This window comes from Sturnus vulgaris, chromosome 1 (genome assembly GCF_052056855.1).
Source record: "Sturnus vulgaris isolate bStuVul1 chromosome 1, bStuVul1.hap1, whole genome shotgun sequence".
NCBI classification, from domain to species: domain Eukaryota; kingdom Metazoa; phylum Chordata; class Aves; order Passeriformes; family Sturnidae; genus Sturnus; species Sturnus vulgaris.
In genome coordinates this window covers 124,816,804-124,844,221 of record NC_142243.1, presented here as the reverse complement: position 1 = coordinate 124,844,221, position 27,418 = coordinate 124,816,804, and the positions used below count along the sequence as shown (strand labels likewise).

Below are 27,418 nucleotides of genomic sequence, written 5' to 3'. Positions count from 1 at the left end.
TGGAGCGGTGGCTGTGGGAGCTGCCGTGTCCCACGCTTCCTGGGAAAAATAAATGTGCAAAGAGAGAAATGTGGATGTTTTCTTGCATGTGTGATCTGAAGGGCTTCTCTAAGCGTGCCTTCATGTGGATTCTGGAGAGAGGAAGCTGCGGGAGGGAGGGAGGGAGGGAGGGAGGATGTGCTAGAGCCTGGAAAAACTGCAAAGTGGGAGCTTCGACTTAGCAACGAAGCCCAGGATGGAATGCGGAGAGAGACGGTATTAGCTGGAATGTGTCTATCTGAGAAGGCAGTCGTTTGTACCTGTTAAAATGTAAAACCCAGGGAGGAAGAAGGTAGTCTGCGAAGCGCTGAACTTGAGGCAAGTGCTGAAGGGCAGAACAGTTTTCGTCTCAGAAATGTGATGGAATGTCAAGCAATGTTATGGTAGATCTGGTGAAAGGCTTTAATTTGAGCTTTATTTCACTCCAGGGAGGAAAAGTGTGGTATCAGAGAGCAGGAGTTACCAGCTGATGGCCTTTACCTCCTTTGACTCCTGTGCTCATACTAAATTGCACCCACAGGATCTTGCTGTGGCATTAGTATATTGAGGTCAAAGAGACAAGAAAGCACATCATTTAACTTAAAATAATCTTCTATTTGGACAGCTATATTAATAGAGTGCAAGACTTAGGTTTGCACCTTGAGGGAGATTGTGACAACTTCTTGCTGCTGATAATCTCAGGAATCAAAATTCTTAGTGTTTCACATGAACCAGGTAGACATAAAAAATGAGGTTATTATGTATTGCTGTTTAATTGAGCAGACATTTTATGAGTTTTGTAGAAGCCGACAGGAGGGTGGATCAGAGCTTGCAATTACCATGGCGAACAACAGCAGGACCAGGTTGCTGGGTGTAAGCTCTGCTCAGTAATAACAAAATCGTCTTTGTTATCATCCCTGTGTTCAGCACAAATCCGAAACACAGCTCCTCACCAAGCCACCACGAAGAAAATTAACTCTGCCCCAACCAAAAGCAGCACAGCACCCAGCCCTGAGTGTCCTTGAGGAGCCCATAATGTGTGGACAAATGGATTTCAGCTAGATTGCCAATCTCTTCCCCTTGACAATAGAAGGAGCCTGAAGAAGTATTTTAGAAAATATGCCTATCTCGTAGGTATTTTGAGGTCAAATGACTCTTAAGCTGGGTGAGCTTGCAGCAGCATGAGAAATAGTGCTCCAGTGTGGCAAAAAACCACGTTTTTATTCTTATGAATGAGGTGTAAAATCACAGTAGGTCCGTTTAATTCCTAAACCAGTATTTTCTTTATCTTGCAGGTGTTTCTACCAGTTCCATCTGTGATGGTGGCAATATTTTTCATCCCAGTTTTAGCTCCTGTAGCCTAGTCTCCAAACCTGCAACATACTTACTTGTTCCAGCTTTCATTTTTATGTTGGGAAGTCTTATTGTTTATCTGACTTTTATACATTTTAAATTGCACTTTGCATTTATTGATAACATTACTTGCTACTTAGAGCTCCTGCTAGAAGTCTCTCCTGCTGATGGATCTGCTGAGGACAAATGTGAATAGTGCTTAATTCCAGTATAACTAAGAGCCAACAGAGGGTTTTGTTTATCTTAGAATATAAAAGGTACAAGTTAGATGTGATATATAGGTGTGCATGCATGTGCATATGTATATCTAGATATAGATGAATGTTCATGTATTGCATACCTATATACATGTAAAAGTATGTATTTATAAAAGTATAGGCATAGCATAGGGATTTAGTATGTGTATATTTTTTTCTGTGTGTGTATACATACCTATACATAAATGTATATGTGTAGCAACTTTCTAAGTGCAAAGAATCTCAGTTAAACTTATAAAATCTGAAAAATGTTCTCTATTGCTCCTGAAGACAGTTAAAATGAGAAATAAGACTAAATTGCAACACAAATAATTATCAGTATTATCATATAATAAATGAATAAATATATACTTAACAGCTTCATTATATAAGTATACTTTTGGTCACCAGACTCAATAGTCTGGATTATCCTTGGTTCATAGCAGCTCATTTACTAGAACTTCCAGTTTAAAATGCTTTAGTCTTCTGTTCATCTGCTAAATGTTTTTGCTTGGAATTTATTTTTAATAACATGGGATGAAATCTTATCCTTTATTCTTCATTGTCTTTTTGGTGTTATTGGTAAGTAGGAAGCCCCTTTGTTTATGAAAGCAAAATAATTATTTTTATTTTGATAACTGGGCCATATTAAGTTCATGCAATATTTAATCTTAAAAGAAAAGAACCATTGCACAAGAAACATCACATAATTAATATATTAATATATTATTGATGTTGATTATTAATATGTGATTGATGTTGATTAATCTATTAATATGTGCGGTTATTTTTATACGGCAATAGAATTACATGTGTAAAGCAGGTTTTCAAATTTGTCGATGAAAGCTCAGCAATACAACCAGTAGATGGCCCCAGCATAACATCTCCCTTACACAGTGCTCTGGTTTGCTGGACTGGTGGAAAAGTTCTTGCCAGAATACTAAATGCACTGATGTATAAAAAAATAGGGATCAGAATGATGGATAAAGACTTAATTCATAGCTGTCCAAATTATAGGCTACCCTTCCATAAAACTGGGAACAGACTGAACGTTAAACTGAATGTTTAAGGAAATTTGACTTAGCATAAATGAAAAGAAGTACATGAAGAAAAGTGCCTTTTCTCATGGGTGGTAACGCACACAGAATGAACATTTAAGGTAAAATTTAGAACATTTAAAATGCTGTAGGGAGTAAAGTCTGTGTAAGTGAGAAGCTAAGCTGGAGATTGGATCCTGCTGAAAGCAAGACAAAAATCAATCTGTAATTTCATTCAATATTGCTATTGGAATAAACTTTTCTCTTGCTATTTAAATTTAAAAAAATCACAGGACTCGACAAAGTTTTCCACCAATAATATTTTAAGAATTGAATTCTATTGAGTAATAAAAAAAGGAAGGATTTTACTGTGACCAAAGCACCAGCCAGGTATTTATAAATGCAGGTGGCGCCTGGCAGTGCCAAAGATTTTCAACCTATCTTTATCAAATAATTTATTTAAACCCATATTTTTATATGGATATAAAAGTGAAATTCATAAGGAACAAAAAGTGTATGTGACAATAATATTGTGCTGTAGACCAGATGGTTAGAAAAACAAGCATCAGGGGAAGTTGCTCAATTGGATGTGTAATTCTTATATCTGCTTGAGCTTGTTTATACACTAATTTCATGAACTGTTGAGTACCTAGTGAATACATATGTCAGGGTATATTTGAGTAATTGGAGCATGTATCTGTTAAAGATACAAACTTTGTATTTAGAGATTTAGCAGTTTCAACATATGAGAGAACTAGAAAGTCCCCATAAAATGTAATGCGAAATAAAGTGCTTTCATGTATCCATTCATGCTATGTTTTAGATGGAAATAAAGGAAATATAGTATATTATTCACTGACTTTGGATGCCTCAGACCTGCTATTTAATGGTAATTCATAACTTTAGACTGCCTATAGTCCTCTAGAATTAAGTTCCAAGACAAGTTATCTCAGTCAGTTTGGTTTAGATGCAGAGCAGGTATCCTAAAGCTCAACTTCTGTCTGTGGATAGTTGCAATTCCTTTATGATCTAAAGTCTATGAAATGTTAAATTACACCTATGAGTTTTTAAGATTCCACAGCCCAAGCTGGGACGATTTAAAATAGGGCATAGAAAATGAGGAAAACAGAATTAATGACAATTAAAAAAAATTGATGATTTAATTATTCCAGTATGGTCTTGGGTTTTATAGAGAAAGAGAAGTTTGAGTTTTTTCTGGGCAGTACTCAAATTCATTAATCTGACAACTGTTCTGCAAGTGCTACCTTATTCACTATATCAAATTAGTTCTTCTATTAGCAAATGAGGGATTGGCTACCTCACATTTAGTGTCTAATTCAGTGCAAACTCTTCACTTATTCCCAGATCTAAGTGAGATTGGGATCTTCTGAAAAAAACCCTCTCATTAAATGACCTGAAAAGGTATTCATACAGCTGAGTTGAAATTAGCATAAAAGCAATCTCAGATATTTCTGATCTCCTGAATGAGTCACTGATGTTCTCTTAATGCAGCCTTTCTTTTGCATGAGTTTTTTTGGATGTGAAATCACAAAGAAGCCAATACAGAATTAAATTTATAAAGATTTCTTATTGTTGCTAGTTCATTCCAGATTTTCAAACACTAATTGTAAAGAACAGAATTAAATATTTTAACTAATATTGACTACTGTAGCCAAGGACAAGTAAATATTTTAATATTACAGCTTGTTTCAGTGGCACTAGTGGGTCTCAGCTGCTTTTCTACTTGAACATACCTTCGAAAATACTATATAGAAATGTGACTGTTTTAGTTTTAGAATACATCAGGCATTAATTTAAAATTTTAATTCATTTTTAAACCTGTGACTCAATAATTATTTTAATTCATACTTGCATATTTTATAAGTTCAACCATACAACAAAGAAAGATAAAATATGGATTTTTTTTTCAGTATTGTACTGGCCCAGTTTGACATGTAACCTCCCTAGCTGTTTTTTTTGTTTCCTACCACAGTATTAGTGTGTATGTCTGCATTACTTTTCTTTTGCCCTTTATCTCCTTAAAAACACACCTTAAGAAAATAAATTGTTATCAGTTCTATTTTAAAAAATTACTTGTAGTTATACATCATGCTAACTCCATGTGTGTTGACTGCTTTAGAAAAAAAAAATCATAGGCAAAACCCAGCCACTGTACAGAAGAAATTAAAAAATCCTTGGAAAAATAAAGGAACAGGTAATACAAAACTAATCTATAATATTTAAAAGTGAATAGCAGAATTAATGCAAATTCATTTGTATTTATGGAAAGTAATCTGTATTGGGTCTGGCTGAGATTGAATTCATTTTCCCACAGCAGCCCTCACAGTGCTGGGCTCTGCATTGGTAGCTGGAAAGGCACTGATAACACATCCGTGCTTTGGCTGCTGCTGAGCTGCACAAACTTTAGTTTTTCTTTTTTTGCTTAGGTAAACTGCCTTATCTCAAGCTAATAGTTGTTCCCCATCTTATTTTCTCTGCCCTGTCTCCCAGGGACTGGTTTGGTGGCCACCTGACTTCCAGCCAAGGTCAACCCACTATATAATCCTATCAAACCATCTTCACATTATATTTTCTGTAATACTGGTTGCTTAAAGGATGAAGAAGATTGAGATTTAGAGATCTGTGGAAGTTGGACTTCGACCAAGTTTTACACCACTAGAAATCAGTCTGTTTTTTGCAATGTTAGCATAAAGTAAGTTGGGTTTTTTTCATCATGCAGAGCTACTAAAATGAGCAAGCCTTATTAGCAAGCCTTTATGCTAGGTGTAATATTGGCTAGGGACTTTCTTTTGGTGGCAGAAAATGTTTTTGTTCCAAGCAGCAGGTGGTAAATGCATGCATTGGCTGTGCTGAGACCTCCCTACATGCCACTGTGTACACAGTAAATCTTTATTGTAAGGTTGATAAGGTTGTCCAGAGAACCTGTGGATGCCCCACCTGTGGAAGTGTTAAAGCCAGACTGCGTGGGGCTGGGAGCAGCCTGGCCTGGTGGAAGGTGTCCCTATCCATGGCAGGGGATGAACTAGATGGTCACTAAAGGACCCTTCTAACCCAGGCCGTTCTATGATTCTGTGATTGGCATCAGGTGCCCTCCACCGTAAAGTCCCCCCAAGGACTTGGGAGTTGGACTTGATCAAGCTTGGAACTTTGAGGGGGCACTGCCAAGCAACCTGACGAACATTCCATAAATGTTCCACTGCTGTTGGTCAGGTAACGTCTCCTGCTTGGGGCTTGTCTTAAGATTTACAATTCAAAGACTGTACACAGGAGGATGTGTTTGTCAGGTGCTTCATGTGTAAAGATTTTGGACACAGTCAGTGTTTGAATTGGCCATCAGTGTCTTCCTTTGGGGGTTGCCAAAGAGAGATCTTCATGCCAGAGCATCTTTTATATGTGGGCTGATTACTTGTGAAGTGAAATGATCACTTCATGTTGTGACTTTCAGTAACTTGCCCTCTAAATTGATCTTCATGGCACCAGAATTGCTGTCATGTTTAATTCACTTTTCTTTCGTAAGAAAGCTTGCAAATAATTTTATAATGTCCTGCCTGTTGAGTTAAGAAATGGCAGAAATTTGGATACAGACAAAGTTAAGCAGTCCTAGCGTTTCTGCTCATCTTTGACTTAATTCTCTTTGCCCAAATTGAAGCCCAAATTGATGCTATTTTCTGAAAGATTTTCAAAGTATATCAGCAGGGAGATATTGTTTTTCTCTGGTATATATATTCATGGAAAATCAGCATGAGACCTTAATTCCAGCTAAGAGAAGACTAAGCAGCCTGTTGTCTGAGGATGACTGTGAATTAAAACTCACTGAATGCTATAATGCTGAGCAACTTAAGTGCTATGAAAAACTGCCATAATTGCTTTTTTTTATCTCCCTATGATCTTCAGAATTCTTTTTTTCCCCTACTAAATGAGATTCTTTTTGTACTGTGTTCAGCAAGAGGGGAAAATTAACTGAAAACAATGCATGTTTGTCAATCCTCAAACACTTGTTTTTAAACATCTCTATAAAAAATGAAACATTTGACCTAATTTTTGAGTAGTGTTGAAAACTTGGCTAAGTGTCAATGACTCTTGCTTTGTGCACACTATATTAAAATATCATGCTGACTACGTGTGTTGTTTTCAGTGGCGTTTTTTTGTACTCACCTGTCTTTGCTCTTACATGTCAACTTTCTATCTTAGTACTGCAGAAGCAGTCTTGCAAAAAAAAGGGAAAGACACGGAAAAGACACCTAGACAGCAAAGAATGGGAGTCTGTGTTCCACTGCACAGGAGAAGTAGATACTAAAATATTTTACTATTTTTCTATATGAATGGCATTTCACGTAAAGAAATTGCTTCGTTATAATTTTAATTTAGCTGAAAAAACTTTTTCTAAAGCATAGTGTAGTCTAATATTTTGTTCATGCTCTCTAATTATAATTTAACATCTTACTATTATAGTCATGCCACAGCTATCTTCTAAGGTGGAGGAAATACCTTCTTCAGAAGACATGAAAGAGCAGTGATATGCTGAAACACATCATATATTATGCTTGCCTTATAATTTTTGAATGGGCAAATAAACCTCCCAGCTTTTTACAAATAACTGTCTCAGGGCTTGGGTTTTCCTTCAAATCTCACTAAAAATTTAATTTACTGATACCTGCTTTTTTATCTGTGTTTTTTCTTGTGCCAGCCTTGCCTGTGAACTCAAGTAGTCCCTTGTCCCAAGTAGAATTAATTTTAGAATTATAGAGACTAATCAATCACGTTTCTTCTGTCTTGCTTTTGCTCTATTAAATCAAGTTAGTCCACTGGCCTTTTGAATGTCAGGCACTTTGTTTTTTAAACATATCCGTAGCCTGCTTTCATAGTTGTTTTTGGTCAGATATGAATTTCTTTGTGGTTTGTTTCAACCAGAATTGACTTTCTAAATCATCTCTCAAATGCCAGTATGATTTTTTTTTTCTGCTAAGGATTTCTTTGCCCTGGGTTTTACCACACTCTTGGATAATTAACTTGTGACTAATTGATACAGTCAGTTTTGTATCTGGCCAAGTGTATAAGTTTCACATCTATTAAACCCTATTTTAGAGTAGAAATCCTTGTTATTAATCTTTAGTTCCAGAGTAGTGTTCCTATTCCCTCTTCCTGTGTGTTAATTTTATCTTTTGCATGTATGGAGTGCCTTGAAAATGATACTGTAAAGGCACCAGATGTACCCACAGGTTTTCTGAATGTTTGAGTCTGATTTTTCCTGTTTCTTTTAATTAGGAAAGTCTAGATATGGAAACAACTGGTGAAGGAACAAGTGACAATCCAGGTAGCATTGTAGGCTAGTTCTGTTCTAAATTTCCTTGACTATGCCCTAGCCAAAAGTTTTTTTTAAAGAAAATTGAGATGCAATTGAGATGGACTGAACTCCTGGGTATTTTTTACTATATAAAAAAATCCGTGTTGCTTTTGACAGTACAAGCCATAGCCACAGATTTTAGGGCTGTACTGGTAAAGAGCTCATAGGTATTCAGACAAAAAAGTTCCAAACCATGTGCATGATAAAAGGCTGTGGACAGGAGGGAATACCTGTTGTGTAATGCATTTTTGAATGTATCAATATTTGCAACAGTACTTAAAGAGTTTAATGCTGTGTGCAGAAATTTCATCATAAGGAAGTGAAGCAAAAGGAAAAAAGCTTTGCTTTGTTGAGTGCTAACAAGATACATTGAAAGTAGGTTTTAGGAACAGTTTTTCTTAAGAACTAATTTCTTGCACAGAAGCAGGATTTTTTAAATGGAAATACATGCACACACTCAACTTTAAATTTCTTACCTTCATTCTGCCAGTAACTTTTCTTTAACATCTGTATCCTGTGCACATTCTAGTCATTTTTCCTTTTTGGGATCCTTATTGTTTTCCAGTAAAAAATGACCTATCTAGCCTTGAAAGAATAGTAATTAAAGAGAATTTATAATCTTACTTACATGTTTTACAGTTCTCCTTAAAAATCAGCTTCGGGTTTTTTTACTTCTACTGTGCACTGATTGACCCTTGCCTGCCTTGAAACTTTCCCTGAACTTAGAGATAGGTGGTACACATCCTATTTTCTGCCTCTTTGACTATCCCACTTTATTTTAAACTTGTTTGTGATATTTTTCAAAATTCTTTGCTTTCCACAGAACCCAGAAAATGTGAGACAGATTCTTCAGTCCAATCTTCATCTGTCTCAGAGAAAGATTCATGCAAAGGGAATAAAAGGTTTGTGTATTGTTAAGTGATAGTTTTTCTTTCCCAAAAGTGCTGTTACATGACTCAATAAAGCTTTCAAGGGGTTTTGGACTGGTTGTAACTGCAGATAAATAGTATGATTATTACCGTGGTAGTCTGAGAGTATAAAGGAAACAAACATTGGCAGGGGCAGGCCATTCTTTTTACAAGCCATCACATCTTATTTGAAAATGCAGTATTTATGGTCACTGATAAGGTGATGATGAGGATTGTGGCTGATATTGTGTAACTGAAATTCAGTTGTTCTGGAACTGAAGCCAGAATGTCCCTCTGAAAACCTTGGACTATTTAATCTTGAGAGATGAAAGTTATTTTCTTAAAACCAAGCACAGTTTAGTTAGAGGGAGAGCCTGTGTGGAAGTTTTAATGGATTTTTTTAAAATCACTCAAACACGGATTCTTATGTCTCTGGAATCAGTTCATGTTTCTGTATGAAACTATCCTTAAATGAGAAAAATGTTAAATGAAAATCTAATTTCTGTACTGCAATAGTAATAGAGGTGGCAGATCTGGTAAACAGAGCACAGAGAATACCTTCCCTTGCTAGATAGAAGCACTTTGTTTCTGCTTTCAAGAATGTATCAACATCCTTGAAAGCAGACAGTTATGGCAGGAAGAGGTTTTGAAATACAATTTTTAAATAAGTTTAAAATGTTGATGTTTCACAGAGGGGCTACATAATGCTAAGTGAAACTCAATTTCATGTGTGTCTGAGGGAGAGAGAGAGACTGGACAAAAGGAGTAACTTGATTAAGAAATGTTTTTGCACACTAGTGAAACATTTTGCCTTCCTAAGAAAAATAAAATATTGCTGTCACAAGGAAAATCACATAATGTACTTTAAAATCAGATAAAACGTTCAATGATCTGGAAACTTATTGCATTTCAAAGTAAACTCCGAGATAGCGTTCACTTAAATTTTGGTATTACTTAGAGTGCATTTTAATTTTTTACTTGTTTGAATGTTTGCAGACAGAGATATGGAGTCCTCAGCAGTGATTCCGTTCTCTCTTCTGATGATGAAGAGGATTTTGAAATACCGAGGAAGAAGAGAAATTTAAGGAGGTTTGTGAAATTAGAGAATAGGGGAGGGAGGAGTGTACATGGGCGGACTTTGCATATGTCTAGCTATGAAGTATTGCTATCTTGTACCCTTTCTAAATTGGAGCAGTATTTCATCATACCTGTTGGTATTGACAAGTGCAATTGGAGTCTCTAAAACTGGATTTTTGAAATTGACTTTTAATAAGAAATTTGATTTCTAGGTGAGAATGGGAGGAAATGTAGTTACACACTATGATGTATTTTCTTGATGTAAAACTTCACTGCTTCTGTGCTTTACCATTGTTTTTTAAAAATGAAAACCACTATAAGAGAAAATGTTTTATGTAGGGGAAATAGATTTTGTTTCTTAACAAATTCTGTATAAATATGAATTTAATAGCAGTCCGACAAGTGAGTTTTCAGCCTGATGTCTTTCAGATGTGTATCTTCTGGCACACACATTCCAAAGGCCTCAGGAAAGCCCAGGAGACATGGGCAGCCTTTATAATATTAATACCCATTGAAATGAGTGTTCTCTGGGGCTGTAACGTTTTGAAGGTAAAAGCTAAAACTATTTGGCAGATGTCAGTGTGTTTGGGAAGGGGAGGAATTCTTCAATCGTACTAATCAAAGTCAGTCCATGGTCTCCACATATGAAATTATTGTTCTAAGCTTGTATTCCTATATGTGCTGTGTTGACTGCCTTGGATATTCATAAGTGCTGTTGTTAAAATAATTAACTCAGTGTAATGTCTGGAGTGACCATTTTCCTTTATCTACTCATAGCCATTAAATGTAAAATGTTGGAATGAATATTTACCTGTTTAGGAAGTCCATGCTGATTTTTTAATGTCTTCTGAATTCATTTTCTATCCTTTGTAAATCAAAAATCTTCTATCTATGCATTCTAAGTCAGAAAGCACTTTATTTCCTCAATTCAAATCTGATCTCTTCTGGTCAGCTTTCAGAAGTGTGCCTCAACGGGATTTGGCAAGGATACCATGAAAATTAGAGGAAGTCTGGCTGGTGTGGAGCAAATGCAAATAGATGGTTCAGTAAGTATTTTTGATTCATTGTGGCAGTGAGACGTTTGCAGTATTTATGAAAGCTTCCAGTAATGAGCCATCTATAACTCCATTGGTTTACAAGTTTTCTCTCAAGCAATCCAGCTTCTCATGAAACCTTATAAAGGCTGCAGCTTTCTTTAACATCTAAAATGTGTTCTGTTGACTTCATCTTTAGGTACAATTTGATGGTGTGGGTGGTCTTTCTGACCACATTTCATCTTTGAAAGAGATGGTCATTTTTCCATTGCTTTATCCTGAAATCTTTGAGAGATTGAAAATTGAACCTCCAAGGTAACAGGCACTGTTTAAAACTCTAAGTTCTACTTTACCTATTTTCAGGAGAATTCAACTGGGCATCAATATGTTTCCATGCTTCAAATTCTCAGCAGTGTTGATTGTTTAAAAATAGTAGTAAAACGTAATTTTAAAAAAGGTAGAATCCAGTGTATATATATAGGTCCAAAGATTTACTATATGGTGAGACCATCCTTTCAAAGTGTCTTGCCTTTCAAAGGCAGAGTTGGGGATTTTTTCTTTAAAGCTCTATATAGAAGTGGACTTAATTGCTTTGTAAGCAGGAAGTACTTTGTACTTGAAGTCAAATATTTGTTTAGCAAAAGTTCACTTGTCTCTGCCACCAACTCTTTTTTTTTTATCAAGTTCTCAAGTATCAGTTTTACAACTGATCAGATATGCAGCTAGAAACTTGCAGTGTTTGTTGTGTTTGAGCTAAAATAGGAATCTGTCCTGTCTTTACATAGCTAAGTGGCTTCTGTGTTACAAAAAAAAAAAATCAGTGATTTAATTGTTAGCTTTATATATTCTTGGTCAACAAAAGTCAGTCATGGCATATTGAACTAGGACCTAGAATTCTTTGCTTTTAGTAACCTTAAAAGTATTTCAAAATAGAAAGAAAATATTTCTGTGCTTTGATTCTTTATTCATTAAAATTCTTTTTGGAAGCAGCACTGTATTGGCTTTTCTAGTTGATATAAATGCAGAAATGCAGAATATCTTTCCAGCTTTAGAATACTTCTTCCTTTATCCCCAGCAAAGGGAAGCCAATTCCAGTAACTCAAAGCTTTTTAAAGAAGAATTAAATGTTTCCCTATAAAATCTTACCTTATATGAAAACAAGAATGAATATGAAGTGCATAATTGAAAAATGAACTGATGATTCCTAAGGTAGCCTAGTTTCAGATTCTGCATTGGAAGTTTGCTCTTGTTTGGCTCCTGCCATCCTTACTGGAGTGTCAGAAGTTTTGAAAATGTCCTTTTGGGATGCTGCAAGCTTTTGTCAAAGTTTTGTATTTCTGCATTGTCTTCTTTACTGGCTTTGTTTTCTGCCTTGGAGAACTGTGTACGGGCACTTTTGACTTTTTTCATACTTCAGCTGTTACTGCTGTCTTATCCGTGAAGTGTTTTGTTTAGGAGAGCAGAGTTGTGTGTTTTGAGGATGGGGTTTGTAATAGGTACTTTTCCATGTTTTAATGTTTTTTTTCTTATGTGAATTTTTTAAATTGATTTTTTTTAAATTGCAGAGGCTGCCTATTCTATGGTCCACCGGGGACAGGAAAGACACTGCTTGCTCGTGCACTTGCTAATGAATGCAGTCAAGGTGAAATGAGAGTAACCTTTTTTATGAGAAAAGGTGCTGAGTGCCTGAGTAAATGGATAGGAGAATCTGAACGACAGCTTCGTTTATTATTTGAGGAGGTAAAGTTGAAATGTGCCATGTGTTCTGTCTGAGTTGGAATTAAATTTCTATGGTCTACAATGTTTTGTCAGCTCTTTTCACTGAAATGGGATTGACAATCTTTCCTTTTTCAGTAAAGTTTTAGGGGCTTGAAATCTTGAGATGTATTTGGAAAAGTTAGTAAAGGAAATAAGAAAATCCTGCAAAGCACCACTACTACCACTCCCTCTCCCTCAAAACAACAAACCCAAACATCCTCCCAAAAAGTCAAAAAATATTTCAAGAAAAAAGAGGTGGTGGCTTAAAATTGGAGGGAAAGAGATGCAGGCTGAAAGCATGGTCATTTAAACTGGTAGCAAAGGGTTGCTTCCAGAAGCTGTAACTTAGCTAAGTCCTGTCTCTGTTCTTGTGGTTGCCAGGTAGATGTAAAAACTACTGGTGTGATTTGCTTCTTGTCACCCAGTCTCCTTAGGTTGACATAGGCTGTTGTCTTAGGTTACTTGTGCCACTTTATTCTGCTAGCTCAGTTAACAGAGTCTGAAAAATCTAGTTTGTGCCTTTCCAACCATGATGTTTTTCATGCATTTTCTCTTTCAAATAGGGCTGTTTTCCTGATGTCAATATTCCTGTGTTTTCATTGTAGGCCTATGAGATGCGACCTTCAATTATTTTCTTTGACGAGATTGATGCTCTGGCTCCTGTACGCTCTGATAAACAAGACCAAATTCATAGGTGGGACATGTTTTGTATCTACATGGAAGCTGTTTGATCTTCATGAAAAAAAGATGGCAACTTATTTTACTTCAAGTGATGCATTTATTTATTGAAAATTAGTAATTCCATACGAATGAATCTCAAAGATTTTTAAACAGTAACTGAAAACAATTTGCTGAGCTTGATATCAGCAAAAGGTCTGTGTTACTTTATCTGTATTTTATTATGACTTTAAATGAATTTTTGCTAAACAGCATCTCATCAATAAAAACTTGTCCTTTTTGAGTGATAATTGGACAAGGTTAGGTGTAACTGAAGAAAATTTACTAAGCTGGTGAATGAAAACAACATTTTTCTGTTAGCTCTGTTGTGGGGACACTTCTGGCACTTATGGATGGCTTAGCCAGCAGAGGAGAGGTTGTGGTAATAGGAGCCACCAACAGACTGGATTCTATAGATCCTGCTTTACGAAGACCTGGGCGCTTTGAACGAGAATTCCGCTTCAGTTTGCCAAACAAAGAGGTCAGAACTTCCACTCAACCTTACACTTAATGTGGCAATATAAAAATGGGTATTTAGCACCAAAAAATATTGAAGGGGGGGATGGTGTGCAAAACTAGAGACCTCTTTATGAGTTTTCTCTCTGGCTATCTCTGATATTTCTTATCACTTGTTGGAAAAAGGAAAAAAACACTTATTGGATTGAAAGCTAGTAAAAGTGCACAAACATTTTTCTCCAGTTTTCATCTGCTCTCAGAAACAGGAGATGAGGTGCCATTAAAAAGACCTAATACATGATTCCCTACTGTGGTAGAGTTCTATAAATCTGCCATAATTAATCTGTGTACCAAGAAATGCTTCATGAAGTTTTGCTAAATTTGAGAGGATTTTCTTTGATGAAAAAATCTCTGCAGATAAGGATTTTGCAATTTTTTTTTCTTCAGAATCATTAGGTCTCGCACTTGGGAAAACTCACTTTTGTGGAAGATATAAATGCTTTTTACTTTACTGCATCCCCCAGCAAGAGTTTAATGTTACAAGTTCAGAATTATTAAATGTCCTTCTTGAAGAAGCAGACTGTATTAGAAACTGACCTTTAAAATACTAAAGGGTTTAGCAGATAAGAAAGGTATTTATATTGGTATAAGGGGTTTTGTGAGTTTGTGTTGTCATTGTTCTTTTAAGAGAAAACTTATGGCAAACTGAAATGCAACTGTTTTCAGGCAAGAAAAGAAATTTTCAAAATTCACACACGAGACTGGAACCCAAAGCCATCAGACAACTTACTTGAAGAGCTGGCTGAAGAATGTGTTGGTGAGTTTGAAAGCAGTGTGGGTCACTGCATGTGCCTTTAGTCCTAGGGAACCTGAGCAGTATTTGAGCTCTTGTACCTTGTGGCAGAGAGAGGCAGTGAGGAGGCACTGGGCATGGGAGCAAATTTAGGCACTGCTTTTAATTTTCTTTTTGTCTCTCAGAACATTGAATGAGTTTGGGACATCTTTCCCGGGAACAAAGTTTTGACCAGCAGGCTGCTGCCTAAGTGCAAGATATCAGACTGTGAGCCACTTAACAGAACTTTTCTGAAATGCAGTAACTCTTTAAATTGTCTCTTGGCCTGGTCATTTTTGGCTGCATACAAAGTCTCCCAGTGTTGCACTTTGGAAGTAGTGGCCTTGAATTTTGTTTTATCTGACATTGACATAACATTTGATTCTTGTTTTGTTTATTAGGATACTGTGGTGCTGATATTAAAGCCTTATGTGCTGAAACTGGTCTCTGTGCTTTGCGGCATCGCTATCCTCAGCTATATGAAAGCAGAGAGAGACTGCAGATAAACATGGATTCAATTAAAATAAAAGCAAATGATTTTTCCATGGCCATGCAGAAGACTGTTCCAGCTTCACAGAGGGTTGTGCCTTCCCCTGGGCGAGCGCTATCAGCTATTTCAAAGCCACTGTTAGAAAACACACTGGAAAGGATTTTAAAAACCTTGCAGAGAGTGTTTCCCCATGCTGAGCTTGCACTAAAGAACGACCAGCAGCAAGGTATAACATCTACATCCACTTGTTTAAAAATCTGCCAGAGCAAAAGCTTGTGATGTGTGCAATCAACATACACAAATGTACTGAGCTGTACCGGCAGCACAATTTCATACTTTGTGTGTGCGCAGTGCAGAGTGGGAGCTGTGAGTGGCTTGCAAAAACAGTGAGGAACTGTAGCTTCTTGCTGGAGCACCCTCTTTCTGACAACAGCTAACATCACGTTTATCACTTGCAGAGAGGAATCTAAGTTTTGAAATATTAGCACCTCTTTTCAAATAAATGCTTAAAGCAGGAGAAATGTTTTTCAGGTATCTGGGAACTATATAAATCTTTCCTAGCCATCTTTATTCTAAGGAGAAAAACTCAAAAGTTCTTCTCAACAGAGAGATAATACCTGATGCAAATCATGGGACATAGGACAGCTTTGTAGAGACTTGTGCATTCTCTTTTGATTTGTGGTAGAATGAACTCTTCAGAAAACAGAATTCAAATGATGAAATACAAGGGAATTTTTTTCAGCACCGATTTTGAAGGTGTATTAATGCAAGAGAGAGATGGACTATACAAGAAAGTTAACAAACCCCTCTTCTCTTTAAATCCTTTTTTTAGGAAATTATGTGATTGACAATGATGAGCAATCACCATCAATCTCTGAAGAGAAGCCAACTCATAAAACACTTGATCACAAAAAGGCTGAATTCTGCACGTTCAGCAGGTACATTTGTCCCCTTTATGGCTCTGTTTTTAAGATGACTGAGTATGTAAACTCTTTTGGTGTGAGGGATGCTAGATGAAGGAGTCGAGAGTGTGTGTGTGGGGTGATTAATATTTGCCAGACATAAGTGTGAAGGTTCAACTGTTTACTTCTGTTCTGAGTACACTGCCCTGACCCATCAAATGGAAGTGTTGTGTTGGTATTTGACTGGACTGTGGGATTTAAGAGCTTTTGCTTAATCCAGCCAAAAGAGTAGCAGACATGCTGGGGACTAGCAGGATTTCTAGCAGAGGCAGAGTACCAGACTGTGAGAAAGTAGGCTTTGATTGTCTTCCTGTTCACAGGCTTATTACTTTGTGAAACAGAGAGAGTATTTAAAAAAAAAGTGCATAGGAAAAAACTTCCTTATTCATCACTCATTTTTAAATTATTTTCTTCTTATTGCTGTAGAAATCCTCGTGACCAGCCAACATCTTACAGGCCACGGTTCTTACTAATTGAAGAGCCAGGATCTGGTCAAGCTTCTGATTTGGCAGCTGCAGTAATACATTCCCTGGAAAAATTTCCAGTTTATTCACTAGATACACCAACTTTGTTTGCTAGCACATCACCAGATGAAACATGTGTACAGGTAGCTTTTTTCCTCTTAGTCTCACAGATTAGTGAAGTAAGCAAGTCATTGTCAATATAAGTAGCCTGATTTAAATGTGCTGTTTTGTTTACTTTTGTCTGAAAATCCACTTTTCTGATGGAATGATACCATGTAAGGATTTTATACATAGCCATGTTCTCTGCTTAAAATATAACAGGGAGAATATTACTAGCAGCTCAGGAAGATGGAAAGTGCTGCTATTAAACGTCTCTGTGGCAAGAAATCCTGCTGGTCTCCTGGGATTTAGAAAGAGGTTTTTGTTGCTTCTTAAGACTGTGCTACCAGTAGATGGCTCTGCATGGACCTGTCAGCATATCAATGTACATTCTTTAGCCTCTTTTTAAATTATGTTTGTAGGGCAGCCAAGGTTTTGAGGAAAATAATTTTTTGCTTGGGTTTTTTTTACATAAGCATATACAGCTTTTGCTGCTGCAGTACATTCAGCAAAAGTGTTAAAATTCATGGAATACTTAGATTTGTATAGTGTTGAGTTTTCATTAATTAGGAAAAGGAAATATAAGCAGTTTAGTGCTGTTTTGCTTCTTTACTTTTGGGCAGTAAATCCACTTTGTTTTTTGGCATCACTGTATTAAAATATTTTGATCTCCAATAGCAGCATTTGAGAGCTGTACAAGTTAGGACAGATACATTATGTGACTGGATACTCATTTGTCACATAGGAGGAACAAGTCCTTTGAGAGTGTTAATCTGAAATGGTGCACAGAGAAGTTTGTTGTGTGAAAGGATGGTTCCATTTCCCTCATGCAGTAGATGTGTGTTGTCTTCTGTGATTGAGGTGGCATCTTTAGGCAGTGGCTTGTGGTTTTCCAAAGCCCACCTTTGGTAATGACAGGCAGTGAGTGATTTAGCTTTTCAGACAGTCTGAGGACTGGTCACCACTTACAAAATGTGCTTGAAGTTGTGAATTACAGCCAGGCATCTTGTGCTGTGTTAGCCCTCATCTTTTCACATAGGCCTTTGTTCAGACTGTGCTCCAGTCTGAATTGGGTGTATGTCCCTTCTGAACTGAAAATGATGTAGCTGCAGTGATTTTCCCAGGCAAATACACCTTGCCAAAGAGTTAGCTTTGGGCTTTTTTCAGGCACACCACTGCATTGACTGAGTTCTTAGGCTTTTTAGGAGTTATCTTATACCTAAGTAGTTTTGAAATCAGGCAGAGATTCAAGTCTGTTTCTGATAGAAATATCTATATTTGATAAAAGTGAAAAATTTACCTGATTATTAAGAAGTCATTTATCAATTTGTCTTGATGTCTTGCCTTTATACAGCTTATTTCATAAGATAGTTTGACTGATATGTAGTTACTTAGTAGTCAATTCTACATGACGTAGTTTTCTCATCCAAGCTTTCATTTTACCAGTTGATGCGAGAAGCTCAAAGATCAGCACCGAGTATCATATATGTCCCACAAATCCCTTCATGGTGGGACACTGTTGGACCTACACTGAGATCTGTTTTTACAACACTGCTGCAGAGCATCCCAAGGTTTACTCCAGTTTTACTCCTTGCAACATCTGATGTACAACTGAAAGATCTCCCAGAAGAGGTATTTCAGTAGATGCTTTTCTTCCTTTGTTATTCAATGTCTTGTTAATTTATAACTCCCTGAAGCGTTAGAGTTACGTGCCACTCTTAAGCAAATTCATAGTTGTTACTCAGACATCCAAACGCAGTCCCTTAAAATTTACTTAGACAAAACAATGCTGAAAACATTTCCCTAAAGTGTTTTCTGAGTAGAGATTGACTTTGACCCAACTTTTTCTCCCTTCTCACATACTCAAGCTTATTAGACAGATGTATTGCTTTATACAATGGTTTTGGTGGCAAGGATGGTTAGGTCTGTCCTTAGTGAAGAATGTCATGCTTGAAAGGTAGCTAGGAAAAAAAGACTGTTTTTCTGAAAACATTTTTACTGAAAAGTCAGAGGTATTTTTGCCGAAAAAATACTGAGGTCACACTGTTATTGATGGAATGTAATTTCAAATTTAAATTATTTTTTTTAAAAAATTAATTACTTCCTTCATCTGGGTGAAAACTCAAAAAATTAGAAAGCTAAGTTTCAGTTTCTGTTTAAGCAACTTGGAAATAAAATTTTAGTTGTGTTCTTTAACAAAATTCTTCAAGAGGACATTCTGAGCTTTGTAGACATATGAGACTGTGCATTGAAGGAAAGTGTTCAAAATGTAAATGTGTTGCTCTGATTATTTTGTCTCTGTAACAGAAGCTTTCATACTGTTAAAAAGTGCCTTCTAAAATAAGGATTGAAATCCCTTCCATACTTTTTGATAGTAGAAATAAAAAAATGGGATACAACTTGAAAGTATTCAAATTGAGACACTTCATTTAAATTAATTAAAACAAACACCTTACGAAAAAGCCAGCACTTGTTCTCTAAGTCTTGCCATTTTCTCTCTGTAGCTGCCATAAAGATTCAGGGCAGAGGACAGCAAGGCACATAAATGCAAAATGAGCAGCCTAGGGGATGGTGAATCCCCAGTCACCCCTTTCTTAGCTGTTTATCATACAGTTTCCTCCTGGGGCTTAAAGTCTAGAAGGTGATCCTTAGAGAAGGCATTTTAAATTGCTGTGCTATAAAAACCTGGTCTTTTAAGGCTGCAAAGATAACTTTTCATTGATAATCTTATCCAGATAAGTATTCCGTTTAATTCAGAGAGATACTCATCTTTTTTGGAACAAAATATAAGAAATTTGTGTGGCCTTGTATAACTGAAGTATATTTTCTCTTCATGCATTAGGTAGAAGCATTGTTTAATAATGAATATGAAGAAGTTTTCAAAATCCCGCGTCCTACCTGTGCTGAGAGAAGACATTTCTTTGAGGACTTAGTTATGAAGCAAGCTGCTCAGCCTCCTGCATTAAAAAACAACACAAGTGAGGAGGATATTCTACATATAAAACTTTGCTAACTCTAGGTTAACAGCTAATACAGTATTTGCTTTGGTGATAATTTTCTATCAATCATTTTTCATGTATATGAGTACCATCAATTAACTACAATTTTCTGATTCAATTCAGTTTGCCAGCCTTTGGAAGTGCTACCTGTAGCACCACCACCCAAGCCTCGAGAGCTGACAGAGGAAGAAATAAGACAGGTGGAAGAGCAGGAAGAGGATACATTGCGTGAACTTAGGATTTACTTAAGAGATGTGACTGAAAGACTTGTCATTGACAAACGTTTCAAAGCATTTACAAAGCCCATTGACCCAGAGGAGGTTAGTATTCACTTATAATGCCATTATAACTGTGTATATTCATAATTCCTCTCTGTTTATGTTTCTTGGTGTTTTTTTGCTTTTTCTAGGAAGGTTTATCTTTGGTGTTAGGACTGTACTATTCTGATTTTTCAAGAAGAAGGAAGTGAATTTTGCTTTTACTTTAGGCTCTCAAATGTTTATTATTTGAGTATTCACTGAAAACTCTATGTCCTTTCTTAAAAGGTCTTTAAAACATTAGAATATTTCAGTTAGAAGGGATCTACAAGGATGACTAGTCCAAGTGCCAGTTACACCAAATGCCAAAACAATTTGCCCATGGAAAGGTTTGGATACATAGGCATGTCACAGCACTAAAAAGCAGAGAGATCACGTTGTAATAAGTACCTATAGGGCTGTTTTGATTAAGTCTAAAGCTCTGATTAACTGTCAATAGTTTCTGTGAGAACAGAAGTAGAAACAGCATTTTGTCAAATAAATTTCAGACACTATTCTCAGTTTTCTCTGAGGCTTTTCACAGTACATAATCAACCATAAGGGCTGCATGGTTTTTTCTTTCTCCCATACACTTCCCCCTGAATTTATTGAATAAGTCTAAACCAGAGACATGTACTTCAAAGTCAGTTGTAGTTTTAAGATAGCCTTGCATTTCAGCAAAGTCCCATTTCCCTAAGCATCCACTCACTTGTCTTTTCCTTTCCTTGTAGTTTCCAAGATGTGAATAACCTATAAACACATAGATGTCCTCATCTAAAGTAGTCATTAGGCTTCTTTTAAGCTCTGAGTAAAGAAATCGACATCTTTATGTCCAATTATCTCATTCTAGAGTAGATGCTTAGGACAGGTGCTTCAAAGGTACAAATCCTGCAGATTTTTTCTTGCTGCCAACAACAAAGAGAATCCAAGGTGACATTACTGAGAAAGGTTTCTCTGCTGTGATTTTCTGAAAGGAAGTGAAATGAATCCCACCAGTTCCCCTCTCAGCTCCACACACGCTTCTGACCACCCTGCTTTTTTTTCCCCTTTCTCTTGGTCTGTCTCTTCAAAGACACCTGAAATACCTTTTCAATTTTCAAGAAGCTAACCGGTTATTTTCTGCATCTTTGAGGGTGTTATAAATATTTGGGCCTCTTAAGAAGGCCTTTATTTGACTTTATGAAAATGATTAATTTTTGTAGCTTAAATCTCTGGGCATGCATATTTAATTTGTAGGCATCCAATTACAAGGGCACTGTTAAACAGCCCATGGACCTCTCTACAGTTCTCTCCAAGATTGACATGCACCAGTACCTAACTGCAAGAGATTTTCTAATGGACATTGATCTAATCTGTAGCAATGCTTTACAGTACAACCCAAAAAAAAGATCTGCAGGTAAGGGTGTATTTTTTATCCCTAATTTGGAAAAATTTCAGATGCATAAATGGATAGATTTTGTGAGTGAAAATTTAGTAATCCCACAGTGGATATGGGATCAGATAACTTTAAACTACCCATTAGATAATTTTAAACAACCCCAGAGAGCATTTCTTGCCAGGTTATAAATGTTTTAGCATTAGATATATTGTTTGGGTATGGAATTGTGATAGATGTGTGGATTGGTAACTACTACTTTTTCTTAAATAATTAACTTTTCTGTTTTTATGCTGAAAATACTGACTGAGATAACCTTTCAGAACCTGCCTATGAAAAAAAGAAAATTCATTCTAAGTAACCAAAATAGTTTAATTGACTATTTTGTAGAAAAAGCTCAGTTGTGACTGTAAAATTTCAGGTCATCTCCTGAGGCACAAAGCTTGTTCTTTGAGTGATACTGCATATTCCATAGTGAGGCATGAAATAGATGAAGATTTTGAGCGACGCTGCCAAAAAATTAAAGAATCTCGTAAGGAGAGAGGTATGTTTTTTGGTGCTAAGGATTTTAAGACTTGTCTCATGCTTTGTAACCAGCCACACAAGATACAATTCTTTGCTCTGGGGGTGTAAGAAAGCAAACACAAAGTGTAATGAAAAATTGAGGATGTCCAGAGTGCCTATGGACAGCAGTACCTCCTGTTCTAACAGCATGTTGCATTTTAGTCAGACTTTCTTGGAGAAGGTGCTAAAGTCACTGCTACCTTCTCTGTTCCTGTGGCCTAAAAGCAGATTCCTGTGATGATTGGTTCTTCATGACAGAAGCATTGAATTTTTCATTATGCTGCTTCAAATTTTGGGGTAAATCCTGAGGTCATTCATTCAATATGGTTATGAAGTTGAAATGCACACTGGCTGCATGACATTGTAGGAGCCTGACCTTGACGGCCCAACTGACACTTAATGGCACCTACATCTTGAAGTCCAAAAAATTGTCTGTGGCTATTTATCTGTGTCTTGTTTTGAATATTCAGCTGGTTTTCAGTTACATGAAGCAGCGTTTTCCCCTCTGCCTATAATATATCTAATAGAGAGCTGATCTCATTAACTTGTAACTTTTTCTCTAGACACATGTAGGGAGATGGTACTGAAGCTCCTGTGGTTGTTTTCCTTGCAAGATGCTGCTGCTGAGTTCTGAAGAAAAAACTGCTTTGGGAACGTTTTGGATTACTTTTTTTTTGGTATCTCTTTGTAGATAAGTCAAAAAGAAAATGCAAAATGAAGGAAGACTCTTCCAGTGTCGCAGTAAGGGGGGAGAATTTTCAGTTTGCATCCTCCCAGCACAGTCCTATGGAAGAACATGAAAATGTACTTCAAGGACAACAGAAAAATGGGACAGAAAATGAAAGCGAGAGAATGACTCTTGTGACTGAATCTCCCAGTATGGAAAAAAAGAGTGTCATGCTTCCTGAATGTTCAGACCTAAGAGAGGAGAGTAAAATGCCAGATTGCCAAATAGCCAGAACTTCTGAAGATGCAGGTTCAAATGGTAAGTGAAAGGTCAGACAGGTAACTTAGCTCCTTTTTGTTCTTGAGGAGGGTTACACTATTTATTAGGTTTTAGCCTTCTTGAATTTCATTCTGTTACTTCTCTTATGTCTCTCTCAAATCAACATACAGTGTTCCTTGCATAAGGATGCTGCTCCTCTAGTTATGCTGGTCATGGTTTTCTGCAGTGGCTGCTTTTTTGATTTTTTTAAATTGATTTTTGATTCTGCAGTTTGTTTTTCAAATGGTACCAAATGGTACAAGTATCTTCCCAGTAATAAGCAGCCTAAGTGTGAACTGTACTGCTGTATTTAAAACAGTGTGCCCAGAGACATGTTGGATATGTAAGATGTGTTGATGTGTTTCCTAAACTAAAATACTTTTTTTTTAGACTATATATTTTTTTTAACTTCGGCTTTACTTTGCAGTGCTGTAGTAGCAGCATTAATATTTTTTCTTAGTTTTACCCTGCCTTTTTTCTCTAGTGCTTTTTTTCATGTCCAAGTTCCTGGTTTTTATGGAGCAGCACTAGAAAGATATGTCAGCACTCTTTGGTAAAAAAATTGGCAACAGTTCTATCTCTGTTATGGCAGAGGGCTACTGTTTTCCAGGTACAGGATACTTCACTGATACTGTATTCCAGATAAAGAGAAATCCTAATTTAAAAATGTGTGTAGTTCCAGATTCACAAGTACATCATACAACTTGTGTGGAACATTCTCAGGTGGATGAGCAACCGCGAGTATGTGACGAGATAGCAAAGGAAATCCACACACAGGAAGTTCCTGTGGATTACTCTGAGCTCAGAGTAAGTCTAATTTCAGTTTTGTTAGTAGTGACATAAGACGTTTTCTTGCTACCTGTATGGTAGTCAGTTAAGTCACTTGTTAACCAATGCCAATTCAAACAGTTGTTTCCACAGCTGGTGTAGATGGCTGCTGTTGCTTTTGGTGAACTGACTTCTAGGAGACTATTCTCTTCCTAGCTTTCAATGTAAAAGGGTTTGTTAAACTTTAATATAGCTCACTGACACCCTGCTACTACTGTTGGTTAGCAGTTTTTATGATGGACTGGGGAGATGGGTATTTTGGTTTGCTGTTTGCATGTTTTCATTCATTAGGAACTGGAAAAGGACCTTGATTTTTAGCAGTGATCACTTTAAACCTGAAATTAGAAGGCTGGCCAAAAGATTATCCTGGATAAAATATGAATATCTGCTTTTTCCAAATGCTTTCAAAATTCAGTGGTAAAGTTTTGCATCCATACTGTTACAGTGTTACGTGTTTTTTCCAGTCCCTTGTAGGATAGAAGTTGTTATCCTAGGGTATAACTGGGAAAGGATCAAACATGGGCCTAGCTGCAGGGGGAAAAAGAGGTTCCTTTGCATGAACTGGAGAAGGTAGAAGAATGACCTGCCCTTCAGGGAATATACCCACAAGAAAAATTTGGGAAATTGTTAGGTTGAAGTCCTGGAGGTTGGTCAAAGCAGAGGAAGCTGCTGTTTATTTGCCATGATGAGAAAGGAAGTATTACTTGGTTGTTTCTGTTGTGTAGGGAGAAAATCCCCTTTGGTAAAAGAGCTCACCAGCACAATTTCTATCACAATTTTAGGTGTTGGTTGGAACCATAGAGGTTAAATTAACTTTCCAAGATGGCTTCCTAAGGAAGTAAATTTCAGGGGGTTGTGTTGTTCATGTCTGCTTGTATATTTAAAGAAACTACATAGGTTTTTCTAGAATCAGGATGCTAATGGCATGTAATCTGAAGTTACTGCCTACTGACTGGAGAAGTGGTAGGGTAGAGCCCTTACAGATATTTGTGTCCATATGTGTTTCAGCTGTGAGGAGAGAGCTACAGTCATGAAACACATCTCTTAGAAGACTTGTTTCCTTGACATGTATGTCACTGGAACTCACTGCTTGTACCAGAGAGCCCCTCCAAAACGGAGTTGCTTGGTTTTGTATGGAGTTTTTGTTTGGTTGATTTTGTTTGTTTTCTTGGGGGTTTCTTTTGGATGTGTTTTCACTTATTTGCTCGATATTAGGCGTAGAACTCAAATCTTGTGGTAGCTGATCTAAGGGAGGCTGAGTGTGATGGCAAGCAGTTGTGAGGCAGTAATATTTTTGTTTGGTGTGGCTGCTCTCTGCAGCTACGGCTGTATAACCTCCCACAACACACCGCTACTGAGCAGCCCCAGCAGTGCTGCTGCTTGTTAGTGTTGCTTTCCCCAGATTACCACATTCACATCTTTGGTAACACAAGGAACTGTGTGAGAGATTGGTAATCTTATAGGCTGCTCTGGTCGTTAATCCACTCTTGAGTTGAAAGGTGGGAGCTGATGTTAGACATAGTACAGATTTGGCTAATGGGTAGAGGTGAGCACTGACGGATGCTTCTGATTCCATCTGGCACAGCCCTGTCTGGAAGATCTGTAGGCTTGTTTCTGAAAACACGTTTTCCAGGGCCCTGTGTTGCATTTCTAATGAAATGCAGCCATGACTTCCTTGTGGCAGCTACTCTGTGACAAACTGGATCATGTCATTCCCTGCTGTTCTAGAAGCAGTTGATTGGCAGCTATGATCAATGATGTCATATAGTGATGAGTAAGAATATACTGTCTGAAATGTAAGCATTTTCTCTGACGTGTGGAATATTAATTTGCTTCCTCCAGTTAAATCTTTTGAGATATTTAATTGGTTTTCTGAAGTGCCAGTTCTGTATAACAACATAAGAAAGTAGGATGTATCTTGTGCTATTCTGAATTGTAATTTGCATTTTTTTGCTTCAGGAAGTGCTGGATTTGGTCATTGTGGCAACTGAGAATTTCAGTATATCTCGCATGGAGAGACTATATGCTCTTCTTAGCCAGTGCATTTACCGACATCGGGAAGATGATGACAAAACTGAATTAGTGAAGGTATATTTTTTGTCTTGTAGCCCTTTCTGTCACATGCTATTATACATGTGTGTGCATGTTATGTATATGTATATGTGCACTGTGAACCTCATGCTTATTTGGCATTACTCCTTACAGCTCAGTTGCCCGTTTCACATGGCTTTCATTTCAGTCTGGAAAACATTTATCCATGTTGCAAAACCATTGTTTTATGTAGCGTAATTGTTGGCAGTTTCAGCAGGAAAAGACTTGAAGACAATGGGTCTACCCATTCAGGCCTCTCAAAACAGTTAACCTCAGTTTGTCAATAGTCTTCTCCAGAAGCCTTTCAGGCTGTGAAAGGAGGGTGCATTTCTCAGTATGTCACTTCCTCTTTCTCCCCTTGCAGGTAGGCACACATGGTAATGCTTGTATAGTAGTCATTCCATTCTTGAAAAGAAATTAAGTATGAAGCATAACAAGAACTTGAAGCTTTCTTCTAGTTTCAAAATACTTTTTAACTAGCATGACCCAAACATCTTTAATTTGACAAATGAGGAGTTTTCTTCCTATGACAGTTTGCTAATGAGTCAAATTCTCTAATCTTTGACTCTAAGATACGATTTCTGGGTTGTTTGAACTAGGCAGGAATCTTCCACAGGCACCCATGGTCCCAGTTGGGCATTCCCAGTATTGAGTTCATTAAGATAAGTTGGATATTCAATCTTCAGCTTCAAAGCCCTTGAATCCATTTGTCTTTGAGATGCTTGTGCCTGGGAACAGATAAAATTCTTTATGCCTCTCAGTCTGCCTTAAAAAAAATGAGCAAGCTTTTTCTTCTTGGCCCTGGTCATCTCAATCTCTTCTTCCACATCTGATAAAGAGTTAGAACAGACTCTAGTCTGATTGTGCAGCCATTCCTGAAAAATGCACCCACCCTTCTCTCATCTAGCATAATGATGTAGTTTAGTAAAAGGGACCTATTTATGTTATCTCAGTGCTTTTGAGCTTTTGTGACTGGCCTTGATTTTTTTTGGTTTGTTTTCTACTTCTACCTTAATCAAAAAACATTTCCTCTTCAGAGTATTTGCATGAGTTGGTCAGGAGCAACCTCTGCTGTATTAAGAAAGAGACTTTAACAAGTATTTAATCAGAGTGCAGAAGAGAACAGTTCCAGCTTTAAGTTGTGGCTCTTTGGGAACTGCTTCTTTTCTCATTTTTGAAACCATCATTAATAAAGATCCATAGTCTCATAATACAAATTCCTCCAGTCTCTCTAGCCTACTCCATATTTTGGGTGCCTAAGGATTTGTTTGAAGCTAAGGGGTCTAGAAAGATGTGACAGCACATGTATTAGATAAACATTATTCAAAATTGTATATATCAACAGACTCTCGATTCTTTTGATGAAGAAGCAAACAGGAAGCAAACTTGCTTGCTTTCACACTGTGACTCCTAATTTGTGTTTTTTTCTTGTTAGGCAATGAAGAAAGAAATTGCAATGTTAAGTTATCTGTGA

General features: G+C 37.0%; 1 protein-coding gene across 1 annotated transcript; it reads left to right on the top strand.

Annotated features, from left to right (window-relative positions):
- The first annotated feature begins 858 nt into the window (after positions 1-858).
- Positions 859-27,418, top strand: LOC106857449 (ATPase family AAA domain-containing protein 2-like). Its single transcript, XM_088162870.1, has 23 exons — positions 859-891; positions 7,931-7,979; positions 8,833-8,911; positions 9,914-10,005; positions 10,931-11,040; positions 11,228-11,343; positions 12,594-12,768; positions 13,392-13,480; positions 13,825-13,984; positions 14,686-14,776; positions 15,193-15,507; positions 16,114-16,219; positions 16,670-16,850; positions 18,253-18,438; positions 19,649-19,784; positions 19,929-20,125; positions 21,338-21,497; positions 21,898-22,024; positions 22,074-22,201; positions 22,732-23,025; positions 23,708-23,832; positions 25,813-25,941; positions 27,380-27,418. The coding sequence occupies exons 1-23, from the start codon at positions 859-861 to the stop codon at positions 27,416-27,418; spliced, it is 3,117 nt and encodes a 1,038-aa protein (XP_088018996.1).

Bases quoted from the DNA above. Each gene is read 5' to 3' on its own strand.
- LOC106857449 (XM_088162870.1), top strand. From the start codon at position 859: ATGGCGAACAACAGCAGGACCAGGTTGCTGGGT. The intron at 8,912-9,913 runs GTTTGTGTATTG...GAATGTTTGCAG, and splicing joins TCATGCAAAGGGAATAAAAG to ACAGAGATATGGAGTCCTCA. The intron at 23,026-23,707 runs GTAAGTGAAAGG...GTGTAGTTCCAG, and splicing joins TGAAGATGCAGGTTCAAATG to ATTCACAAGTACATCATACA.